Below are 23,048 nucleotides of genomic sequence, written 5' to 3'. Positions count from 1 at the left end.
TCATTCATAGTCTGATTTTGGTGAAGTGCCCAACAGTGCACATATAGGGTATGAGGACAATGCAACATAATCTCCACACAGGAGAAATCATATACAGACAATGGTAATGTCATTAAGAGCAAAGCCACATAAGCACTACTTGTGCATTTCTCTGAAGCGACCAATTATTTCTAGGTGATAATTATATTGTACAAAATGGCAAATATAGTGACGTACATGTATGTTACAGGGTAAAAAACGCATATATTTGAAGTGTTTTCACTATGAAGGCGTGATATGAGAGACAGAGCCCCAAAGTTGTTGCTAGGCGACCTGACATCAGTTCTTCACTCTACAATCATTTCGATGCCCACATGTGCAGGCTGTGTATAAAGCCAATGGGAGAGAATCCACTCTGTGTTTGAGTGGATGTAGCCGGCTGGGCTCCTTTTTCAAAGAGGCAGACAAACCGCAGCGATCTTTTCCCTTAAACGCCTGCCTATCTGCAACAGGGAGCAGCGTGAGATTTATAAATAATCACAACAACGGCAGAATGCGTCGCCGTGAAGATTTTCTCGTCCGTTTCGTCACTGCCTAAGATAAACTTTTTGTCTTAAATTTCCATGAAGAATCATGTTCGACTGGAACTCGACTGAAGCGATGAACGGTTCGATGGGAAACTCCAGCATGGAGGACGCAGAGGAAGAGGAGCATCCTTTCCTGACGGACGCTTGGCTCGTGCCCCTCTTCTTTTCACTCATCATGCTGGTGGGGCTGATTGGAAACTCGCTGGTCATTTATGTCATCTCCAAGCATAGACAAATGAGGACCGCCACTAACTTTTACATTGGTGAGTTTTAGCCAATCATCTCTTTTTTGGCTTTGGATAGCAGTGGGGGGCAAATGCAAAATGATGGGCACATTTCCAAAACCTTTAAACTTTATCGAAATCGGACATTCACATTCATGACAACAGTTATACACTGAAAAAAATTATTCATTGAATTTAATCTACTTTTTTAAGGTAAGTGGTTGCAATCAATTTATTTAAGCTACATTTAAACAAAAGTTTTTTATTTTATTTTACTTTACTAATCTTTTTTGTTTAAATGTAGCTTAAATAAATTGATTGCAACCACTTACCTTAAAAAAAATTATTAAATTCAATTAAGCATTTTTTTTCAGTGTAGATAATACTTTGCAATAAGGTTGTATTTGTTAATGTATTACGTACGTGAACTAACAACTTGTACAGCAGTTATAAATCTATACAAAATATTATTTTAGCATTTACTAAAACATTTTTAAATCAAAAGTTGTAACTGAGTTAATGCACAATGGACTAACATTTTTTCTAACAGTTGTATTGTCATTAAGAAAATGCTGAATAAATGTTGAATGCATTTTTTAATGTTACCTAAAAAAAATTATTCATTGAATTTACTCAATTTTTTTAAGGTACATTTAAACAAAAGTTTTATATTTTATTTTACTTTACTAATCTTTTTTATTTAAATGTAGCTTAAATAAATTGATTGGAACCACTTACCTTTAAAAAATTGATTAAATTCAACTAATCTTTTTTCAGTGTATTGTAAAGCGTTACATTATACAATTGTAATAATATTATTATTTTATTTATTTTCCCCCTTAAATTGCATTCGCTATTTTTGTTTCTTATAGATAATACTTTGCAATAAGGTTGTATTTATTAATGTATTACGTAACATGAACTAACAACTTGTACAGCAGTTATAAATCTATAAAAAGATTATTTACTTAAATTTTTTTTTTTTAAATCAAAAGTTGTAACTGTGAGTTAATGCACAATGGACAAAAATTTTTTTCTAACAGTTGTATTGCCATTAACAAAAACTAAATAATTTTTTTATGTATCTAAAACAACCTATTTTAAAGCATTATTGTATATTATTATTATTTTATGTATATTTTCCATCTTAAATTGCATCTTGTTTCTTCATTTATTGATGAATTTATTCATTACTTAAATACTTCATGTTTTTATTCGCTTACCTATGAAGCATTAAGCTTTAAGCTGATGAATTTTATGCATGAAAGAGGCTATACCCATTTATTTATTTATTTCGTGAAACATATTCAAACTAGCACGGGTACTACTTTATATGCAAGCACGGTGATATTATTCCTTTTGGCTTTGATCTATCCAAAAAGAAAAATGAACCGGTAAAACTACTTGAAGTTCAAAGTCCTTTTTGACAGCGGGTTAGTACTAGATTTGTGGTAAGTGATTCATTAGCCACAGGATGATAAACTGGCAGGTAATTCTGAAGCATTGCTAGAAACAAATGGGAGTTCAACAGCTCATTGACAGCGCGTTTAAATTGCGTTTGTGGTAAGTGATTCATTACCCACACAATGATGTACTGACAGGCAATTGCAAGCATTATTACATTCCCTTGAGTGATGCTTCAGGACCACTTGAGTATAAGTGTAAGGTTAGACATGCTTATAAAACTTTATAACCATTTAAGTAGAAGAGCACTTGAATAAACCAAACTACACTATCCATATCTAGTATCCATAATACTTACAGTTTGTTTGCAAACTCGAGCGAATTTAATCAATTGACTCTGACAGGCATAAAGTCCGAATGACACCATCAATGGCTCAAACAGATTTTTCCATGTTGCTGTCAGAGAGTATATTTTTCACCGAGTACAGCTCGCCCTGCAGTTCCCATCAACCCTCTTCTTTTCTGCCTCCAATTATTCTGACCACACGGTTTAACTTCACAACATTTCAGTTCAACAGACTCCCTGCATCTCATCCGCACACTACACAACAGCATGCCTATATACAGTGCAGTCACGTTACATATTCAATATGCGACACACAACCTCCAATACCTTGGATTAATATGGCTATTTATTTAAAGATTACACATATATTTTGTCTTCAGCTAATCTGGCTGCGACTGACATCATTTTCCTGCTATGCTGCGTGCCGTTCACTGCCACGCTCTACCCTCTGCCCGGTTGGATATTTGGGGACTTCATGTGCAAATTTGTTGCTTTTCTCCAACAGGTAAGTGCAACACGTGAGAGAAAATGTGTTTAAAGAACAAAACATGAACACGATAGCGATTTGTGCTACGTCAGTAATGACTCATAATGGCAGTCATGTTGATATTTGCTTGTGTTGTGATGCAGGCCTGCTTTTTGTTAAAACTGGAGTCCGTAACTGGAATCCGTTTTGTGGTTAAAAATACACAAGAAATCTGTTAAATCAAAATGTGTGTTCAAATCAGCCTCCTTATCTATTCACAAGCTTGTAATATTGATTTATTTATTGAGCTGTCGGGTACGATTTGCAGGTAATGTCTGATCTCATCTGACTTCTTATCTATGTAAAGCAACCTGCAATTTATGTTTCAGACAGACACAAATAAACTAGATTGAGCGCAGTGTTTCCCTGTTGTGAGATATTTGAAAAACTCGGTTATTGATTTTATTTTTATTAAATAAACCTAAATCCTTAAAGGAAAACACCACTGTTTTCAATATTTTACTATGTTCTTACCTCAACTTATTTGAATTAATACATACCTATCTTTTTTCAATGTGTGCACTTAATCTTTGTACAGCGCTTCGTGAATATGTTAGCATTTAGCCTAGCCCCATTCATTCCTTAGGATCCAAACAGGGATGAATTTAGAAGCCACCAAACACTTCCATGTTTTCCCTTTTTAAAGACATGAGTAGTTACACGAGTAAGTATGGTGGCACAAAATAAAACGTGGCGATTTTTTAAATGGAAAAAAATTCGAACTATATTGTATGTCAGAAGAGCACTTCGTTTGCAGCACTTCGACCTCGGATTAAAAAATCGCCACGTTTTATTTTGTGCCACCATACTTAAACGGTGGTGTTTTCCTTTAACGTCCCCATGCAGTCAGTATTATCATTTAAAATGCATTTTGAGCATCATTGTGTCATATGTGAAAGTTGTACCTGTCCCAGTAATTTCTTCATTCATGCTTTAAAACAGCTTGAATATAAGTCTACATCCTTGCCTCATTTAGTATACACGGATCTATGAATAGCGAATCAGCCATAATCAACTCAATAGCACAGCTCTGGCCATAGATATGAATAATGCATGTGAATTAGTCCCCGCCTCCACTCTTTCACACCACCTCGGACAATAGATATAAATGTAAATAGATGCTACATTGGGCACTCGAGTCTATCTATCCATACATATCTATGTCTCAAATTATTGATCCATTCATTCAACTGTGATGATGTGATTGGTTACATGTTTGTGACATAGGAAATTTCAAAACTGAGACTGTCTATGCAAAACTCAAATTTTATGAAGAAAATACTGATCAACTCTTTTATTACATTGCATAAATACCTCTGCATTCGATTACTACTGGCTTTAGTAATAACTCAATTAATACCTATAGCTTTGAAAGTAGAAGCTCAGGACAAATAATGACAACGTGTATTTAAATGTGCAACTCTTCTACAGATTATTTTAAAAATAAATGTGGTAACAAAAACACATGTAGATATTATATGTGAGCACACTCTCAGATTTCTTTTTCCTTCATTTGGTAGGTAAATTGAGAGGCATTTTCAGATACCAATAAAGAGTTTTACAACCTCCACCATATTATATATTAGCCATGCATTTATCAGACACAGATAACTGTCATTCTCGCTACCATTGTTTCTTGCCCTCTTTGCAAAAAAAAGCTGTGATTTATTTTACCCGGCTTTAAGTGACTGATCGACAGACGTCTCATGAGTTCAGTGTTGTACAGAATAGTAGTTTCAATCATTCATTAAAATTAATCGGTTCAAATGAGTCATTGGTTTGTGAATCAGACATAGACGCGGAAATAGACGTGTTGTGTGCTAATCGCAAAACATTTGTGTAAATGAGACAGAAAACATTTCCTCCGGGAGAAAGTTTGGAGACAATGGTAATGACATTAAGAAGAAAGCCACATATAGGCATTTATTGTGCATTTCTGTGAAGTGACCAATTATTTCTAGTTGATAATTATACTGTAAAAAATGGCAAAAAATATATATATGTTTAGTTTGGAGAGTGGCGGGGCTCTCTGCTTGTTTTCTCTCCTGCAATCATCAACATTAGGCTATCAAAAAAGACTTTGGCGGGACAAAATTTTTTTTTTGGCGGCCGTAAAAGAAATCAATGTAGGAAATACTCTGCAATCTTATAATAACAATAAAATAATTTGTAAGCTCTCGCGGGCCACACAAAATGAGGGGGCGAGCCTTGAGTTTGACATCCCTGTCTTAAAGGTGCTCTAAGCGAATTTACGCTTTTTAGGCCATAAAACATTTTTTGTTTCATACAGTAAACATCTCCTCACTATCTGCTAGCTGCCTGTACTCTAAACACACTGTAAAAAAACACGATCTCTGCAGACAGCCCAGGCTTCACAAACTGCAACAAAAACAGAGTGGTCAAACCTACCACCACGAAACATAAGTGTTCCAGCCAATAAATGACAAGAAGGATTTGGGAGTGGGGGTTGGGTGCGTTCATGACTCGTTCAGAAAGCACGGAAGGGAGAGGGAGGAGTTAGCTACCCTCCGTTTAGTTTGACAACACTTCGAACGTCAACAGGAAGGGACGTCACACAGATTCGCTTAGAGTGCCTTTAAAGGTGCAGTGTGTAAATTTTAGCGGCATCAAGTGGTGAGGTTGCGAATTGCATCCAACGGCTTAGTCCATTGCTCACCCCTCGCTTTTGAAACACATAGAGAAGCTACAGTAGCCATCACCGGACAAACATGTCATCATCGGAGAAAACTTAGTAAAGTCCCTTAAGGGCTTCTGTAGAAAAATGGCAGCACAAAATGGGGACTTCCATGTAAGGGGACCCTTGGTGTATGAAGATAAAAAGGTCTCGTTCTAAGGTAATAAACACATAACGGTTCATTATGAAAGGTCTTTATACACCCCTAATAATATAGTTTTGTATATTATTTAGCATTTCTTTCAAGAGATCCTTCTAAAAATTACACACTGCACCTTTAAAGCATATTAAAAACACCGCATAGACACATGAACAACCCTAACAACTTGATTTTCACCACATGATGACTTTGTAAGCATAAATCTTTACTTAGATTTCACAATGAGCACATTTGTCAATAGTAATACATATGATGAGATGTCTCGTCCGTCCGCTGATCTTATATGTTCGCTACATTAATAAAGATGAATGTAACTCGCTCTTTAATGAAACACTAGGCACACATCTCTCTGTCTTTATTTTCTCGAGGCATGCTGTAAAATTGAAATGGAAAAACCAAAGGGGATGGAGGTAATACTTTATAAATATGCGTTACAACCCACCCCACCCCGTCATGCATTCTTTAGTTGTATTAGCATAATGGTTTGAAATTAGCAGATAAAAAATTTTGCACGAGAAACTATGATTTTAAGTTAAATTATTTTATCAGCAATAGTTTAAGTATTACACAAAGTATAATTTGGGTAAAAAAAACTATTTTACGTCAAAATAATTATTTTGTCTATAAAATTGACATATGACTATTTTCAGCCTTGATAACCATAGATATGGATTTGGGTGGATGTGGGCACACACCGAAATGATCATATGAGTCCCATCTTATTTCTGTCTGGTAAAACCTACCCAGTCTCACAAGGTTTCGTGATATAGTCACGTAGTTTTTTATTCTTTTTTGTGATATTATCATGAATTTCTGTTTTTTTTCGTGATCGAATTCCTGTTTTTGTGTGATTATCACATATTTTTCCTATTTTCAAACCATTGTCGCTTCGATTTAGGGTTAGATTTGGTGCTTGCATTAGAATGTCACTTTATATATTGGTTTGTACTATTTATTTATTTTTTCTAACCGGCATTAGGGTTAGAGTTGGGTTTGGGTAGAGATGTCATTTTATGTAAATCTAACCCTACACCGAAGCGACAATGGTAAGAAAATAGGACAAAACAGTTAAGTAAGTAACTCATTCACCGCCATTGACGAGTTATCTCGTCATTTATGAGTTCATATTTAACTAATAAATATGCCTTTTTGGACGAATTTCAAAGTGAAAGTGTAATACCGCTTTTATCCACCAGATGGCGCCAAATCGAATTTATCAAAAACGGAAGTTAAAAAGATTTAATGAATATATTTTAACTGCCTTTATGTTTGATAGTCATTCTGAGTCTGATCTCTAACATAAATTCCTTTACAAAACCGCAATGTTTTAAGCTTTTTGCTCAAAATGTTGTATTTTTGAAGAGAAATATCCATATTTCAGTGGTAAAATTAAGTAGAAAAAGTAAATATATAATGAAACGTTTTTTCCCCATTTTGTTTGTTTGTTTGTTTGTTTATTGTTTGTTTGAAAGCAGAGGGTGTGTTCTTTAATTTGATATAATTTGTATGTTTATATATTTATAGAAAAAAAAATTTCCTGCAAGGAATTTTGTGAAAATTTTGTTAAAATCACAAAAATGCAGGTGGGCAACTTTTCTCAAAAAGGCTGGCGGTGAATGAGCTAATAAGTGATAATCACACAAAAACAGGAATTTGTTACACGATCACGAAAAAACGCGGAAATTTGTGATAATACCATGAAAAAATAATCAAAAAATGATGTAACTATATAACAAAACTTCGTGAGACTGGGCCGGGTAAAACTGGTAAAACTCTCCCCATGTTACAACCATACCCGGTCTCCCCTAACTTTTTTATTTGTGTTGTAAAAATAAACAGGGAGACTTCAGATATAAAAATGGAGGCGGGTAACTGTTCAATTGTTAATTTAATTGTTAATTTGTTTAGAGATATTGTACCATTATGGCAGTGGACACGAGTCAATTTTTTCTTTCAAAAACTGAATGATGCGAGGTTTACAAATGTGTCTGTTTTGCATCATGGTTAATGAAGTGATACTGAGAGAGGTAAAGGAAAACGTAAGAGGAAAATCGTGAAGATCGATTCTGAAAGGATTCTGGTGTTCAATACGGTACCCATCAGCTGGACTCAGCAGCAGTAGATGGATTCGTACACTGATTAAGAATTGTAGAATAGTCTCTGCTCCTAAGGTGAAAATCAATATTGAGTAATAGAGTAATCCTCTCCATCTCTATTTATAAAAAAAACACACAAAACTAACATAAGCCCAGGCTGTCATTTCATTAAAGCTTGGACCTGTTCTAGGGAATAAAATGAGATAGTTTAGCCATTTTGGTGTGTTTGAAGAAAGAACTCATTTTTTATGTGGCCATTTTGAATAATGATTCATCATTCATCATTGTTGGTAGATAACAGTTAGAATGAGTCAGTGTTCATTCACTGTCTCATAAAAGAGATAGACAGAGACAGATTTTAAGAAAGCTTATTAAAGCGGGTATGAAAAGCATGCAGTATGTCCGAAATCTCTTGACAGCTCTTGTTCCTGCTGCAGTAAAGTTGAATGAAGTTTGGGAATTCATACGCATAGGCTTAAATGCACCCCCACAGTTTGCTGTTAAGCACGCCTTTTCCGTTCAATCATTACGAACCTTCCACAAAAGATAATGAAACATCTCTTTGTTCGCACCTGTCGCATCAAAGAGCAAAGGATAGTCCAATGGTTGACTTTATTTTCCAAATCCTCTTTTCATACCTGATTATTAAATTTTACATGAGCAATCGGGTACTCCAGTTCAATTAATTCACCAGACACACAGCGAATGAATGGCTATTTTTCTATAATTAATTCAAAAGGCTACGAGTCGAGCTGAAGACTGTCTTGCTTTGGAAGTATTATGCTGTGCCTTTGATGTGCTTTCTTTCACAAATAGACCTTCCATTTCAATCCAGTTTTGTCTGTATTCTTTTGCTTCTTACATAAATTCAATGAGAAAAACAAATGAGGAGCTCAGATGCAAAAAAGTGCGTCAGATTTTTTTCTGACTCTTAATGGATTCTGCTAACAAAGCGAGGCTGGGATTAAGCAGATTTCAAGCGATTTGATGAACGTATAATGTGCACCGAGAGCATTTCGCTAAAATTCATTATCTCATTTTTGATGGAGTTGGCGTTTAGCGGCTTTTGCGTCTGAGCTCCTCAAATGGTAACACAAGATTTGGTCATGTGTAGGTGACTGTACAGGCCACATGCATCACTTTGACTGCAATGAGTGGAGACCGTTGCTATGTGACTGTGTACCCTCTGAAATCCCTTCACCATCGGACCCCACGCGTCGCTATGATTGTAAGCGTCTGTATCTGGATTGGTAAGTCATTTCACAAATTACTTAAGAAGTATTGCTTGAAATCACTATTGCATAACCAATTTACTAATTGGTGCATTTGTGACCAGTCACGGAAAGTAGGGACACAAGTCGGATCTGGGGCATTTTTAGTTATTCACAGATTCTGAAAATGCAGTTTCTAAGCTTTCCAACGATGGGTAACACATGGAAATCTGATACGATTTGGAGAAGTTGTGGCCATTTGAATATAACACATTCAAGAAAGAGAATGCCTAGAAATTTGAGAAAGAAGAGTTAACACTTTTCCCTGCTGGGAGTGACAAAAGGGGCTCATTTACATCTCATTTAGCTAAGCCATACCCCCTGTAAAGCCGTTTAGAAATACAGATATTCTAGCATCATATGTAGTATTTTGTGACAGAAGTCCAGATGAAAAATAAACAGAACTTTTTACTTTTGTGGGGATCACAAGTCGAATCCAGTTTGTTTCAGATGTGTGAATCATCCAATGACCATTTTTGTCCACAAATGCGTATAATCCGTAAAATATAGATATATAGTACATTGTTTACATCAGATTTCTCATGAACTTCTGGTAAAATAATATAATATACAATCTGAGGACTACTTACATCATAACAAGTAAGGGTATATGAGATTACACTCCGGTAATTTACGTTCCGTTAAAGACATGAACCCGCCTTCAAAGTTTGTATTTAAAGCAACACTATGTAGTTTCCATGTAAAAATGACTTACAGCTCCCCCATGTGGTTAAAAAGCGCAACAGTGCCTGGTATCAGACACTCTTCTGCAGGCAGGGGGAGGGGCGGGGCTGTGTGCTCTACCCTCCACCACCACTTTCAGAGTGTGCTTGTAGCAGCTAGGAGGCTGCTCAGGTTGCAGCAACAGTACAATTTGTCCAGTTAAAAGTTGTTCCATCACTGAAATAATTTTAGAGACATTATTTAAAGGTAAAAAACTACATAGTGTTGCTTTAAAATAGGGCGGTAGTATAATAGGTAATCCAAACAGCGGCATTGAAAACGTGACGTCCTTTAGGGATGTAACCAATCGCTCGCTCCTCCATCAGCCAATGGCTTCATTGAAAATATTGATAGACAAAACATGTAGCCAATTAAATAAAGAATTCAGCGATCTCTGTGTGACGTTTTGTGTGTGTGAATAGGCTTGTTTGAGATGAGCAAATTCTGCGCAGAATCGATCACCGGTGATCGGCGCAAGATGCATGCCAGTCAGAAAAGTTTCCGAGTTACGTCCGACTTGCTCTGATGTCACACTGACGTGTGCCAAAAAACTCTCGCGAAAGAGAGGCGGGCTTGTCGGATTCTACAGCCGAGCGCAGTTGCTCTCCACCGACTGCGTTAACGAAAAGCACGATGGGAAAAGACTTGCTGACGACACAGCTTAATGCTCATTGGCCCGGGGATGTCAGCTGATGACTTGTTAATTCTAAAAACTCTAATTCCTGTAGTAGTTTTTATATTAATTTAATTGTTCTTTACTATGACATTTATATTTTTTATGAATTCCGCCGGCTCTCGTCTGAATTTCAGGCAAGACAAGCTGCATCTCAAACAAGCCTTTTGACTTCATTCTGCGCTGCAAGAACTAAGAGACAGATGATGTCAAAATACCGCGAGAGTGAGTTAAAATTAAACTACTCCGTAAGATTTCTTGAAGAGCTCTCGCGGTACTTTGAGGTCATCCGACTGCGGCGCCGCATAAAGTCAGTAGGTGTGTTCGGCTGACTTGAAGCAGTGCATTCCGGTTAGTTATTTTGTCCGACTTCAGCTGGCGCTGCATGCATGTGACTGTCTCATATGGTTTTTAAGTACCGCGAGAGCGTTTCGAGAGTAGCCGGCTAGCTCAGCCGGTGCAGCTTCTCCAGAGCGGCTGCACGAAGTTGTGATGACGTAAAAGCTTTACGTGATTGGTCGCCTCACTGATGACAACGATCACGTGCGTTTCAAGTTTAATCCAACCTTTAGTTCCACTAATAAACATTATAATTTCATGTTTTAAAACAGGAAAAAACACTTGAATGCTAAAATATGTTATATTGTGTCGTATAATAAAATAAAAATGAAAATATCAAACTCTATTGATATTTTAATTATATAGGCTTGTTTCCCGTTATTGTCGGGTATAAGAAGCAATTGAAATATTCAATATAAAATGTTTCTGGTTGCAACTTTTTATTAAAAGGTTTGTTTTTATCATATTCAGCATCTAATTCACTTGCGATTAAAAACAAGGAAACACGGCGCACACGACTGCAAGCGGCAAACCTCGCTGATCGGTCTGCGCAGCGCCGGATGATCTCGAACACACCTAGTGACGCAACTGACGTATGACGCGGCTGACTGTTATCTGTTCCGCCCCCAGCTTCTTTTATTTTTCTTTTGTTTTTTGCGCCCGAGCTTTGTTTACAGTCTGGGGAAATGCACGCTATAAATTTGAAAAAAAAAAAAAAACTTAGCAAACATGTCTGAGGGACAGCCGCATCACTACAGTCATGTGACTTCACGCGGTTCACAACAGAGCTGGAAGAGAAGACAATGCTGAACAAAGTCGCAATTCTTGCTATTTCCTGACCAAAATGTACTTTCGATGCTTCAACACATTCCAACCGACCCACCGATGTCACATGGACTACTTTGATGATGTTTTCAAAACCGTACTTTTCAATGAAGGGGACAGAAAGCTCTCGGACTAAATCTAACGTTAAAACATTTTAAACTCTGTTCCGAAGATGAACGGAGGTCTACTGAGTTTAGAACGACATATGGGTGAGTCTTTAATGACATTATTTTCAGATTTTGGGAAAAACTATCCTTATTTAGTAGTCACGCTGTTCCCTTTGGTGTCACGGTGATCCGTGTCATGTTTTGTTTGTCTCTCCGATTACGTCACATGGACATTCACGGACTGATTCATCACACCTGTTCCTTGTTAAGTGTTGTGTATTTATACTGCTGTCTGTTTCTCACCTGTCGCCGGATCATTGCCATTGTCATTACTACCCTGTCTGTTCCCCGTGTCACATTTTGGATGTTCCTGTGTTGCTGTTTTACTCCTCGTGTTTTGTTTCTGTTCATTTTATATTAAATGTTATTTATTTCATGGTGAACCCTGCACTTGCGTCCTGATTCCTGTTTCCCAGTCGTGACAGAATGATCCGGCCAGACTGGACGCAGCGGGTTCACGGAGGGCGGCTCCCCCAGGAGTTTCGTCGAGGGGGAGTAGTGACATCGGGGTTCATTCCCCATCAGCCCCGATGTCTCTTGGGGACCACCGTGAGCGATCGCTCGCTCCTGCGAGCATGCGGGAGGAGGATCGGCCCAGGCGGTCCCCCAACGGTTGAGTCGTCGTCGACGGTCCCTCGGAGAACCACCATCCTGCTCGCAGGGGGATCCGGAACGGACCACGCCCGATCATTTCCCCGGGGTGGCTACCGTGAGAGGGTCTCCGTTTCCGCGAGGGGATGGGAGATGACTTCCGGGGGCAGCTGATCGTCGGCGATTCCCAGGAGGGGGGTAATTCGTCTGCCTCGGTTCTCGGAGCGATCGCTCCGGTTCTCCTGGCGCAGTCCGGCCTACCGTTCCTGTTGGTCTCATCCCGGCGGCTGCCGGCTTCGCCAGGGTCCCCAAGCCCTCCACCCCTCCCTTGGACTCTCGCTACCAGACTTTTGTGTTTGTTTTGTTTAGGTGAGTGTCTGGTAGCCACTCTTAGAGGGAGGGGTCATGTCACGGTGATCCGTGTCATGTTTTGTTTGTCTCTCCGATTACGTCACATGGACATTCACGGACTGATTCATCACACCTGTTCCTTGTTAAGTGTTGTGTATTTATACTGCTGTCTGTTTCTCACCTGTCGCCGGATCATTGCCATTGTCATTACTACCCTGTCTGTTCCCCGTGTCACATTTTGGATGTTCCTGTGTTGCTGTTTTACTCCTCGTGTTTTGTTTCTGTTCATTTTATATTAAATGTTATTTATTTCATGGTGAACCCTGCACTTGCGTCCTGATTCCTGTTTCCCAGTCGTGACATTTGGGGGCGGGGGCGAAAAACACAAGCCACTTATCCAGTATGTAAATACACAGACAATGACGCCCCCCGCTGCACGCTAGAATCTCCGGAAAAACAAGACAATTTCAACCGCAAAATGTATGCTTAACTGCTATCTCAAACATGGAGAGGCTTCTTCTTGATCTCAACGAACAGATTCTGCAATAAAACGAAAATCACAAATTTTGAAAACAAAAAAACTTTATTTCCCATTTTCTCGAAACTTGTTCTGCCGACGTGTGTCACTGGTTTCCGTGATGGTCACATTTGTGCAATTATTGCAGTTTGAAGTGACTGCATTTTTTAGTTCACTTCATTAACTTAAACTGAAATGTAACTTTAAAATAGTAACAAAGCAAAAAGACTTTACAGTAATATATATATCAACAGTGTTTTATAAAATAAATTATGTAGGGAGAGTAATTGATTTATTTATGTAAAGAGTGTGCCTCAAAACATGTATATCCTGCAAAATGTCACTGTCCCGTCAGCGGGAGGCCTACATTTACTTCAGTGTTTTCTTGCATGTGAATTCTTATCCAATCATGACAAACTATATATTGTTTGAAAGCTCTAAGAGTGTAGTTTTCATATTGCATCACCATTTTGGTAAAATTATGATGTAGTAAGAGTCAGTTTCTAAAATGTCACACGGCCACAAGTGGACTCAATTTGTTTTTACATATGTATACCGCTAAAACCCCATTCTAAACCTAAACAATCGTGACAAACTATATATTGTTGGAAAGCTCTAAGTGTGTAGTTTTCATATTTCATTTACATTTTGGGTGAATTATGACGCAGTGAGAGTCAGTTTCTATGTCCCGGAGCCACAGGTAGGCCTAATTTGTTTTTACATATTTCTAACAATAAAACCCTACTCTAAACCTAAAAAATCATGACAAACTATATATCACTAGAAAGCTCTCAGAATGTAGTTTTCATATTTCAAGGTCATCTGATGATAGAAATAATATAGTGACAGTTTTTTGTTACATGACCCCCCTCTCCGTAAGAATGCATATTAATTATTATTTATTCATAAAACTATATCCTAGTATAAATCTTCAAAAATTTTGACAAACTATATATCGTTGGAAAGCTTTAAGAATGTAGTTTTCATATTTCAAAACCTTTTTGCAGTAATAACAATGCAGTGACAGTAATTTATTAATTTGTGACAAGAGTATGCAGCAAACCGTTGACACCTAGTGGCCATTGTTGGTAAAACCACTAAAAGTGTGACACAAACCAAATTTTTTGTGATTTTAACTTAAAATTTGGATCAGAACTACTTGAGGCTTATGGCTTCATGTTTGCATTATTACTTTTGGGAAACATTTAAATTTTTATAATTTTATTTATAAAATGAATATGTTATGGAATTATTTTTATTTATCAAAATAAATGTAAACTGCTATAACAATGTATTTATTTAATATTGTCACCTGCTGACTTCTGTGAAAACCCCCAAAGTGTCTTCTTTAAAACAAGACCAAAATTAGCCTTCTAGACCAAAACATGCCAGAGTTAAATTAATTTGAAGGTGAATATCACATTTAACCCACCCCCCACTCAAGGGGTATTTGCGCCACTTAAGGGGTTAAAATAGTTAATTAGATATTAGTTATAAAAATCTCTTTAGTTTAAAAGTCTCTTTAACAGCATCTTTAACATGCTCTCAAGCACCACAAAAATCATTTAAATTCATCCTTTCTAAAACAAATAATGAATGTTTAGCCTATAATGCTGCAAAAATTAAGGTCGTCATGTCTGGATGTTTAAAATATAACAGAGATGCTGTTTTTATTAATTTAGTCTAAATTTTACAATATAATGAGGCCGGTGTGAAAGAGTTACTTTCCATCATTTTCTGTCTATTCAATTCAAGCTTTTAACTTGGCGTGCCAAATAAAATTAAGGAATTCCAGGAAGATATTTAACTGCATTATACCATTGGCCCTGTACTTATACCCTGCACAATGAGAATAAAATTGAGTCTAATCTAAAATTATTGTTCAACCAACAGCTGTAGTCTCATTTTAAAAGAATGATATGGACAACCTTAAAGCTCAAATATCGTATAAAGAGTTCAGAGGCCAAAGCTGCTAAATGCCACCTCAGTCAATTATATCGACTGGCTGCTTGGGCACGTATTACTCGTTCATGAAATACTTTTGCTTTAATCATTCACATGCGCATTCAAATCTTAATGATTAATGGTAAACAAACTTGACTTTCTGTCCTCGAAGGGAGCTCTGCAGCTGAGCTCTGAACCTTCAGAGAGAGCAAACCTGCATGAGCCCCAAGTTTAATCCCCTTAGCAACAGAACTGCACAGAGGAAGAAAGAGAGCATTAAAGGAGGAGATGGAGAGAAGAGAGATGCCAAAAAAAAATGTAGCTGGACATGGAGCCCTGAAGGCTGCCTTATATATGCCCATAATGATGATGATTGACAGACCTGAAAGTTTAGGCTCCTCTCGAACCTACGTTTAGAACTACAATTCAAATTCGCTTACTGTAAATGGATAGTTTACCAAAAAATTTAAATTCTGTCATCATTTACTCACTCTTATGTTGTTAAAAAACGTATTTCTTCTGATAAACATAAAGGGAGATATTTTGAGGGATGTTTGTAACCAAACCGATCAGAGACCCCATTGACTTCCATAGTAGGAAAATAATATTATGGAATCAATAAAAGGCCTATGATTGGTTTGGGGTTTTTACCCGGTTAAATGAGGTTTAGTAAATACATTAGGATATTGGACAATTTGTTTAGCCTTTCACCATTTTAATTCATAAGGGAGTGTGGCTGAAGTATTTTAGAAGTGGAGATTTTTGCACTTTTTGCTGTGAAAGACATTCAAATGTGTTAAATACAAATGAAATGACTACAGTGACATTTGCAAAAATAAAGCATTGTAATTACTGATAACATTTTCATTGCTTTCCAAGTGAAATGACTGAACCTAAACATAAGAGCCTGATAAAAATGCTAATTTACAAGAAAACATGTCAGACACACTTAGAGGGTTTTGCATCTGAGCTCTTCATATAGAGTGGTGTGAAAAAGGGTTGCCCCCCTTAAAATGTTTGTCACATTAAATGTTTCAGATCATGAAACAAATAAAACCATTAAAGATAACACAAATAAACCCAACATGCACTTTTTAAATTAAGGTTTTTATTATAAGTGGAAAACAAAATCCAAACCCATATGGCCTTGTGTGAAAAAGCACTGGCCACAATTAGCAGCATCAACCGCAATCAAGGTTTTGCGATAACTTGCAATGAGTCTGTTACAGCGCTGTGGAGGAATTTTGACCCACTCATCTTTGCAGAATTGTTGTAATTCAACCACATTTGAGGGTTTCGAGCATGAACCGCCTTTTTAAGGTCATACCACAGCATCTCAATAGGATTGTTGTCCGGACTTTTACTAGGCCACTCCAGTCTTCATTTTGTTTTTGTTTTCAACCATTCAGATGTGGACTTGCTGGTGTGTTTTGGATCATTATCATTCTGGATTTTTTGTACACAGCAAAATTCATTGTTTCATTTATCCCAGCAAGTCTTCCAGGTCCTGAAGCAGACCATCACACTACCACCACCATATTTTACTGTTGGCATGATGTTCTTTTTTTGAAATGCTGTGTTACTTTTACAACAGACCCCCGTAATGGGACACACCTTCCAACTTTTGTCTCGTCAGTCCACAGAGTATTGGATAAAAATATGTTTTCTGGCAGAACTGAGACGTGCCTTTATGTTTTTTTGCTTAGCAGCGATTTTCGTCTTGGAACTCTGCCATGCAGACTATTTTTGCCCAGTCTCTTTTTTATGGTGGAGTCATGAACATTGACCCTAACTGAGGCAAGTGAGGCCTGCAGTTCTTTGGATGTTGTTGTGGGGCCTTTTGTGACCTCTTGGATGAGTCGTCGCTGCGCTCTTGTGGTAATTTTGGTCGGCCGGTCACTCTTGGAAAGGTTCAACACTGTTTCATGTTTTTGCCATTTGTGGATAATGGCTCTCACTGTGGTTCACTCGAGTCCCAAAGCTTTAGAAATGGCTTTATAACCTTTCACAGAGTGATAGATCTCAATTACTTTCTTTCTCATTTGTTTCTGAATTTCTTTGAATCACAAGATGATTTGTAGCTTTAAAGATTTTTCAGTCTACTCACTTTGTCAGTTAGGTCCTATTTAAGTGATTTCTTGATTGCAAACAGGTGTGGCATTAATCAGGCTCGGGTGTGGCTACTGAACTGAGGTGTGATAAACCACAGGGCATTGTGGGTTTGGATTTGGTTTTCCCCTCATTACAAAAACCTTCATTTAAAAACTGCATGTTGTTTACTTGTGTTATCTTTGATTAATATTTAAATTTGTTTCATGATTTGAAACATTAAAGTGTGACAAACATGCAAAACAATTAAAAATCAGGAAGGGGGCCAACACTTTATCACACCACTATACAGTTGGTACTATCAGTACCTTGCTGCTGTTTTCAGCCTGTTGCAGCATGCTATTTTAAGAGCTTCTGAAGGGCATTACTAAATTATTAACTAGGATCTGTAAACAAACAAAAACAAAAACTGACACTGGTCATCCTGTCCAAAAGTTTACACGGCTCTTGTAAACTGATGTAACAATCACTCACCATTTTCATTTCTCTTGTGCATCTATAGGTTCCTTCATTCTTTCCATACCGATCTTCCTCTACCAGAGGCTTGAGGATGGTTATTGGTATGGACCAAGAAAATACTGCATGGAGAGATTTCCATCAAAGGCCCATGAGAAAGCTTTCATCTTGTATCAGTTCATAGCTGTGTATCTACTCCCGGTGCTTACCATCTCATTCTGTTATTCCTTCATGTTGAAGAGAGTGGGACAGGCCTCTGTTGAACCAGTGGATAACAACCATCAGGTACGACCGTCAGGTTGCCTGTTTACACTTAATTATTTAGTATACCTGTTAAACCAAATGTAGACATTTCTTGTGATAACATATATGAAAAATATATGTGCTTTGATTTATTATTCAGGTGCTTTTGAGAAGTCAAGCAACTTCTTTTGTCTCCTCAACAGTAAAGAAATATGGTAGTTATCAGTGGTTATCATCACATAAGTGTCTGCTGCAGACGCGTCTAAAGGGTTTATGATAAAAGAAACGCTCACGTTCACAAAATACACACAAGACACTCCCTTAACAGTAAACTGTGATTACGCATGATATTATACGAGTATCTGGCAAACGCGAGCATCTCTTTTATCACAAACCCTTTAGACGCGTCTGCAGCAGGCACTTATTTTGACAAGACACGTATTGCACTCGATGCACAGAACACATATTTTGAAATGATGAACCACACACATGATGGGCTACATACATGTTGTGACGAACTTCGCATTGAGTGCCCTCGAAAAAAAGAAGTCCCCGGCCACCACTGGTAGTTATTATGGTTAACTTGATGTAGGCAAAAACAAAATCATATTAATATTGCCTCAAGACTCTTTTCAATAGAAAATACAGTGCTTTTCAAATACATTTGTATGAATTAATAAACTATTTGCTTTATTATTTCAAAAAATACAAAATAAAGAAGTATTTGATACAGAAGTATATTGTTTTTTTCTTAAAGGAATAGTTCACCCAAAAATTCAAATCCTGTAAAAAAGTTTTTGTTCTGATGAACACAAAGGAATATAATTGTAATCCAGCAATCTTGGAGCACCATTGACTTCCATAGTATTCCAAAAAATTCAACGGAAGTCAATGGTGCTCCAAAATGGTTTGGTTACAAACATTCCTCAAACTATCTTCCTTTGTCTTCAGAGGAACAAATACAATTTGTAAAATTTTGGAAAAACATGACAAGAGTAAATGTGGCATAATTTTCCTTTTTGTGTGAACTTTCCCTTTAAAAATTGTGTGGTCCATTTTTCCAGTGTTTTCCACAAATATTATTAAATGTTCAAATCCTTTTGATAGAATAACTATAATATATGCATACAAATATATTTGCAACAATACAGTGTAACAGTTGTTTGCATATTTCGGTAATAAGATTGTAAAAACTAAAAACCTAATGTAATATGAAAAATACATACCTAGATAAAAAGGTATTGATATTTAGTATGACCTCCAGCGACTCATGGTGAAAACCGAAGGTTAAGCACTTCTATTCCTTTACAACAAGTTGAAAAAATCTATTTTGTGAAAAATGCCTCAGTGCTGCTACAGGCTAGTCAGATGAGCTTTGTGCTCTACAATTTCCAAACACTGTCACAAAATTCTCTGTTGGATATAAATTTGAAGTATTTCCATGTATTTTGCACCATCAATTCATCACATTTTGTGATTTCAGTCATTGATGTTGAAAAGCAGTCTAACAGTAATACCACTCCAACACTTAACTGGTATAGGGATTTTTTTGAGCCACGAGGAGTGTCAGATTTATACAAGACATTCACTTTAAATTCAGCCCTCGGAGCTTTAAAAAGCCCTTTATTGATCTCTTCTGAGAATTTTCCCCCACAGTTGAGTCACATGTGATCTTAAATGTTGAGTCGTTTTCTCATAGTGAGTTAGATACCTTACACTGTTAAAAATAGAGGTGCTTTACGACGCCATTGAAGAACCATTTTTGTCTGAATGGTTCCATATGAAGAGTTTCGTTGCAAAACGAGATAACCACCGTTTTTTTAATTGTTCAGAAATCTCGTTTTTTGGTTGTGCATTCCAATTAATTTCAATGCAACTGCAGTTGGTTGGTTTTGATTTAAACCTTCATAACTTAAAAAATACAGCCAAGTAGCACCATAAAAACAAAATAATAACATGATAACATAATAATAAACATGTTTTGACAAAAATGTTAAAAAATGGATTTATCTCTAATTGATTTATTACACTAATTCCATTAAACTTGTATATATACTACTCATTCAGTACACACACAGACTGATATATTTCAAATGTTTATTTATTTTAATTTTGATGATTATAACCGACAACTAAGGAAAATCCCAAATTCAGTAAATCTCAGAAAATTAGAATATTGTGAAAAGGTTCAATTTCTCTGTGTCCAAGCACATTGATAAAGAGGCGAAGGGAAGGAAAAGATGTGGTAGAAAAAAAGTGTACAAGCAATCGGGATAACCACACCCTGGAGAGGATTGTGAAACAAAACCCATTCAAAAATGTGGGGGAGATTCACAAAGAGTGGACTGCAGCTGGAGTCAGTGCTTCAAGAACCACTACGCACAGTATGCAAGACCTGGGTTTCAGCTGTCGCATAGTAAATTTTGCGTTTCCTTCAGAAATCAGGGTCCCAGAGTCTGGAGGAAGAGAGGAGAGGCACATAATCCACGTTGCTTGAGGTCCAGTGTAAAGTTTTCACAGTCAGTGATGGTGTGTGGTTTTCAGGCAACAGCAGCCCCAACTAAACATTGCGTGCTGTACATGCTCATACTTTTCATGGTCATACTTTTCAGTTGGCCAAGATTTCTAAAAATCCTTTTTTTGTATTGGTCTTAAGTAATGTTCTAATTTTCTGAGATTCTGAATTTGGAATTTTCCTTAGTTGTCAGTTATAATCATCAAAATTAAAAGAAATAAACATTTGGAATATATCAATCTGTGTGTAATCAATGAATATAATATACAAGTTGAAATTAGTTTTTTGATGATATTCAAATTATATGACCAGCACCTGTACACATTAAAGAATTTAAAAGACACTGCAAGTATAAACATGGTTAGACTGTCCTTTAAAATGAACTCGATCAGCATATCAGACATATTAACTTTCTACAATCTTGTTTCAGGTCCACCTGCTTTCAGAGCGAACCATCTCCATTCGGAGTAAGATTTCCAAAATGGTGGTAGTCATTGTGGTCCTCTTCACCATCTGCTGGGGTCCCATTCAGATCTTTGTCCTTTTCCAGTCTTTCTATCCAAACTTCAAGGCAAACTACGCAACATATAAGATCAAGACGTGGGCCAACTGCATGTCCTACGCCAACTCCTCTATCAACCCTATCGTCTACGGATTCATGGGGGCAAGCTTCCGTAAATCTTTCCGGAAGACCTTCCCGTTCCTCTTCAGACACAAAGTGAGAGACAGCAGCGTCGCCTCTCGCACAGCCAATGCCGAAATTAAGTTCGTGGCGACCGAGGAAAGCAACACAGAAAGGAAATGAATTCGAAAAAGTTTTCTACGCAACTTAGGCGTGAACTCGTCCGCCTTGTTGTTGCTGTCACAGGCTTCACCTGCGCTGATGAGATTACAGAAGTAATATTCACTGTTCAATGAGTTGTGAAAAAAATTCCTAATGCGATGCGAGAGAAAACGTTTAGAGAGAAAGCTTGCTCTGAACTGTGAAGTACAAGCGTACGCGTAAATTAAAATTTAGTACGGTTGGAGTGTAATGATATCTTTAAAGGCCTTTTTAAAACTCTTTTAACCCACAGGTCCAACTTTCACCGAACTACAAGAGCTTGCATTTCTAAGAATCACCGATTTTATGGACAACGAGTTGGGTGATTCAGATTCAAACTCGGGGACGTGTGTAGGTGCTTGCCTGAGAGGATGTTGACTAAATCAGTCATGGCAACTGTTGACTCATCCATTGTGTTTGACATATACACGAAACCTCCCTGTGCATACTTCCTTACGAAACGACCACTCCGGGCTTTCAATGCTCGTATTTATATTATCCGAACATTGTACATGGATCATCCCGAAGAGGTGTACTCAGAAGATATACTGTAAAGCCCACAAGACAGATGATTTGCTCTTCAAAGCACACAATGACATATTACACCACACCTCTCCTGCCAGCAAGACTGTTGTTATTCTCATAGGATAGTCAATGATGAGGATTAGTAGACATGTCTAAACGGTGCCGAGGGTGAAGGAGGGCATTTCATTGATGTTATTGTCACATTTGTAGATTTGTGGTGTCTATATCGAGCATTATAATGCATTCAGTGTGCTGAATCTTAAATGAACCGCATCCTCCTAGGATTTTGTCCATCATTTTGATGTAAAATAATTGGTGTGTCTTTTATGCACAAACCGGCAATACAATACTTTTAAAGAGTAAAGATACTTACTCTGTAAAGCGAGAGGTAATTCAAAGGGGACTGTTTGAATTTCCTTTGCTGGCTTGCGCTACCGCAAACCTTGCTTAATTCTTTTTGTCTTAAGCGAAATGGATGTCGGCTCATTAGCATTTGTGAAATATTTTGACATGCGGAGCTAAGTAGCTAAAAGCTTTCCTAGAAGTACTGCCAGTTAAACTTTGACATTAATAAATTATTTAGCATCCCTCAAGCATGTTTTGTAAATGCTTTAATGAATACGTTTCGGGAATTATTTTTTTTTCTCATTTATATTTTATGCTTTTATGAGTCTGTTGTTTCATCTCTTTGGTTAGACGTTTGCTTATATTACTAGTGTTGTTGTAATATTAATATATTAAAAAGAGACTACAAGGATTTCATTATTGTTATCTGTACAATTTCCTGTCTGTTATGATCATTTTAATTAGAAACTGTATTTAGCAATGCGTTTGTCAACAAATATATTATCGGTCTGATCAGAGATTTCAAATGGATCATCATTAGTATTTACCAAGTGAATGTGGATTAGAAAGAAAGAAATTTACTAAACCTATTAACGATTCTTCGACTTGCTCCA

The 23,048-nt window shown here is 37.1% G+C and overlaps 1 protein-coding gene across 1 annotated transcript; it reads left to right on the top strand.

Annotated features, from left to right (window-relative positions):
* The first annotated feature begins 320 nt into the window (after window positions 1-320).
* Window positions 321-22,846, top strand: kiss1ra (KISS1 receptor a). The gene is made up of 5 exons (XM_055201797.2): window positions 321-829; window positions 2,921-3,045; window positions 9,132-9,267; window positions 18,030-18,268; window positions 21,172-22,846. Exons 1-5 carry the CDS (start codon window positions 613-615, stop codon window positions 21,544-21,546), a joined length of 1,092 nt encoding a protein of 363 aa, XP_055057772.2. The 5' UTR covers window positions 321-612; the 3' UTR covers window positions 21,547-22,846.
* The last annotated feature ends 202 nt before the right edge of the window (window positions 22,847-23,048 follow it).

The sequence above is a fragment of the Misgurnus anguillicaudatus genome, chromosome 2, assembly GCF_027580225.2.
Source record: "Misgurnus anguillicaudatus chromosome 2, ASM2758022v2, whole genome shotgun sequence".
NCBI classification, from domain to species: domain Eukaryota; kingdom Metazoa; phylum Chordata; class Actinopteri; order Cypriniformes; family Cobitidae; genus Misgurnus; species Misgurnus anguillicaudatus.
The sequence above is the reverse complement of the archived record's forward strand: the minus strand, read 5'-3'. Positions and strand labels throughout refer to the sequence as shown.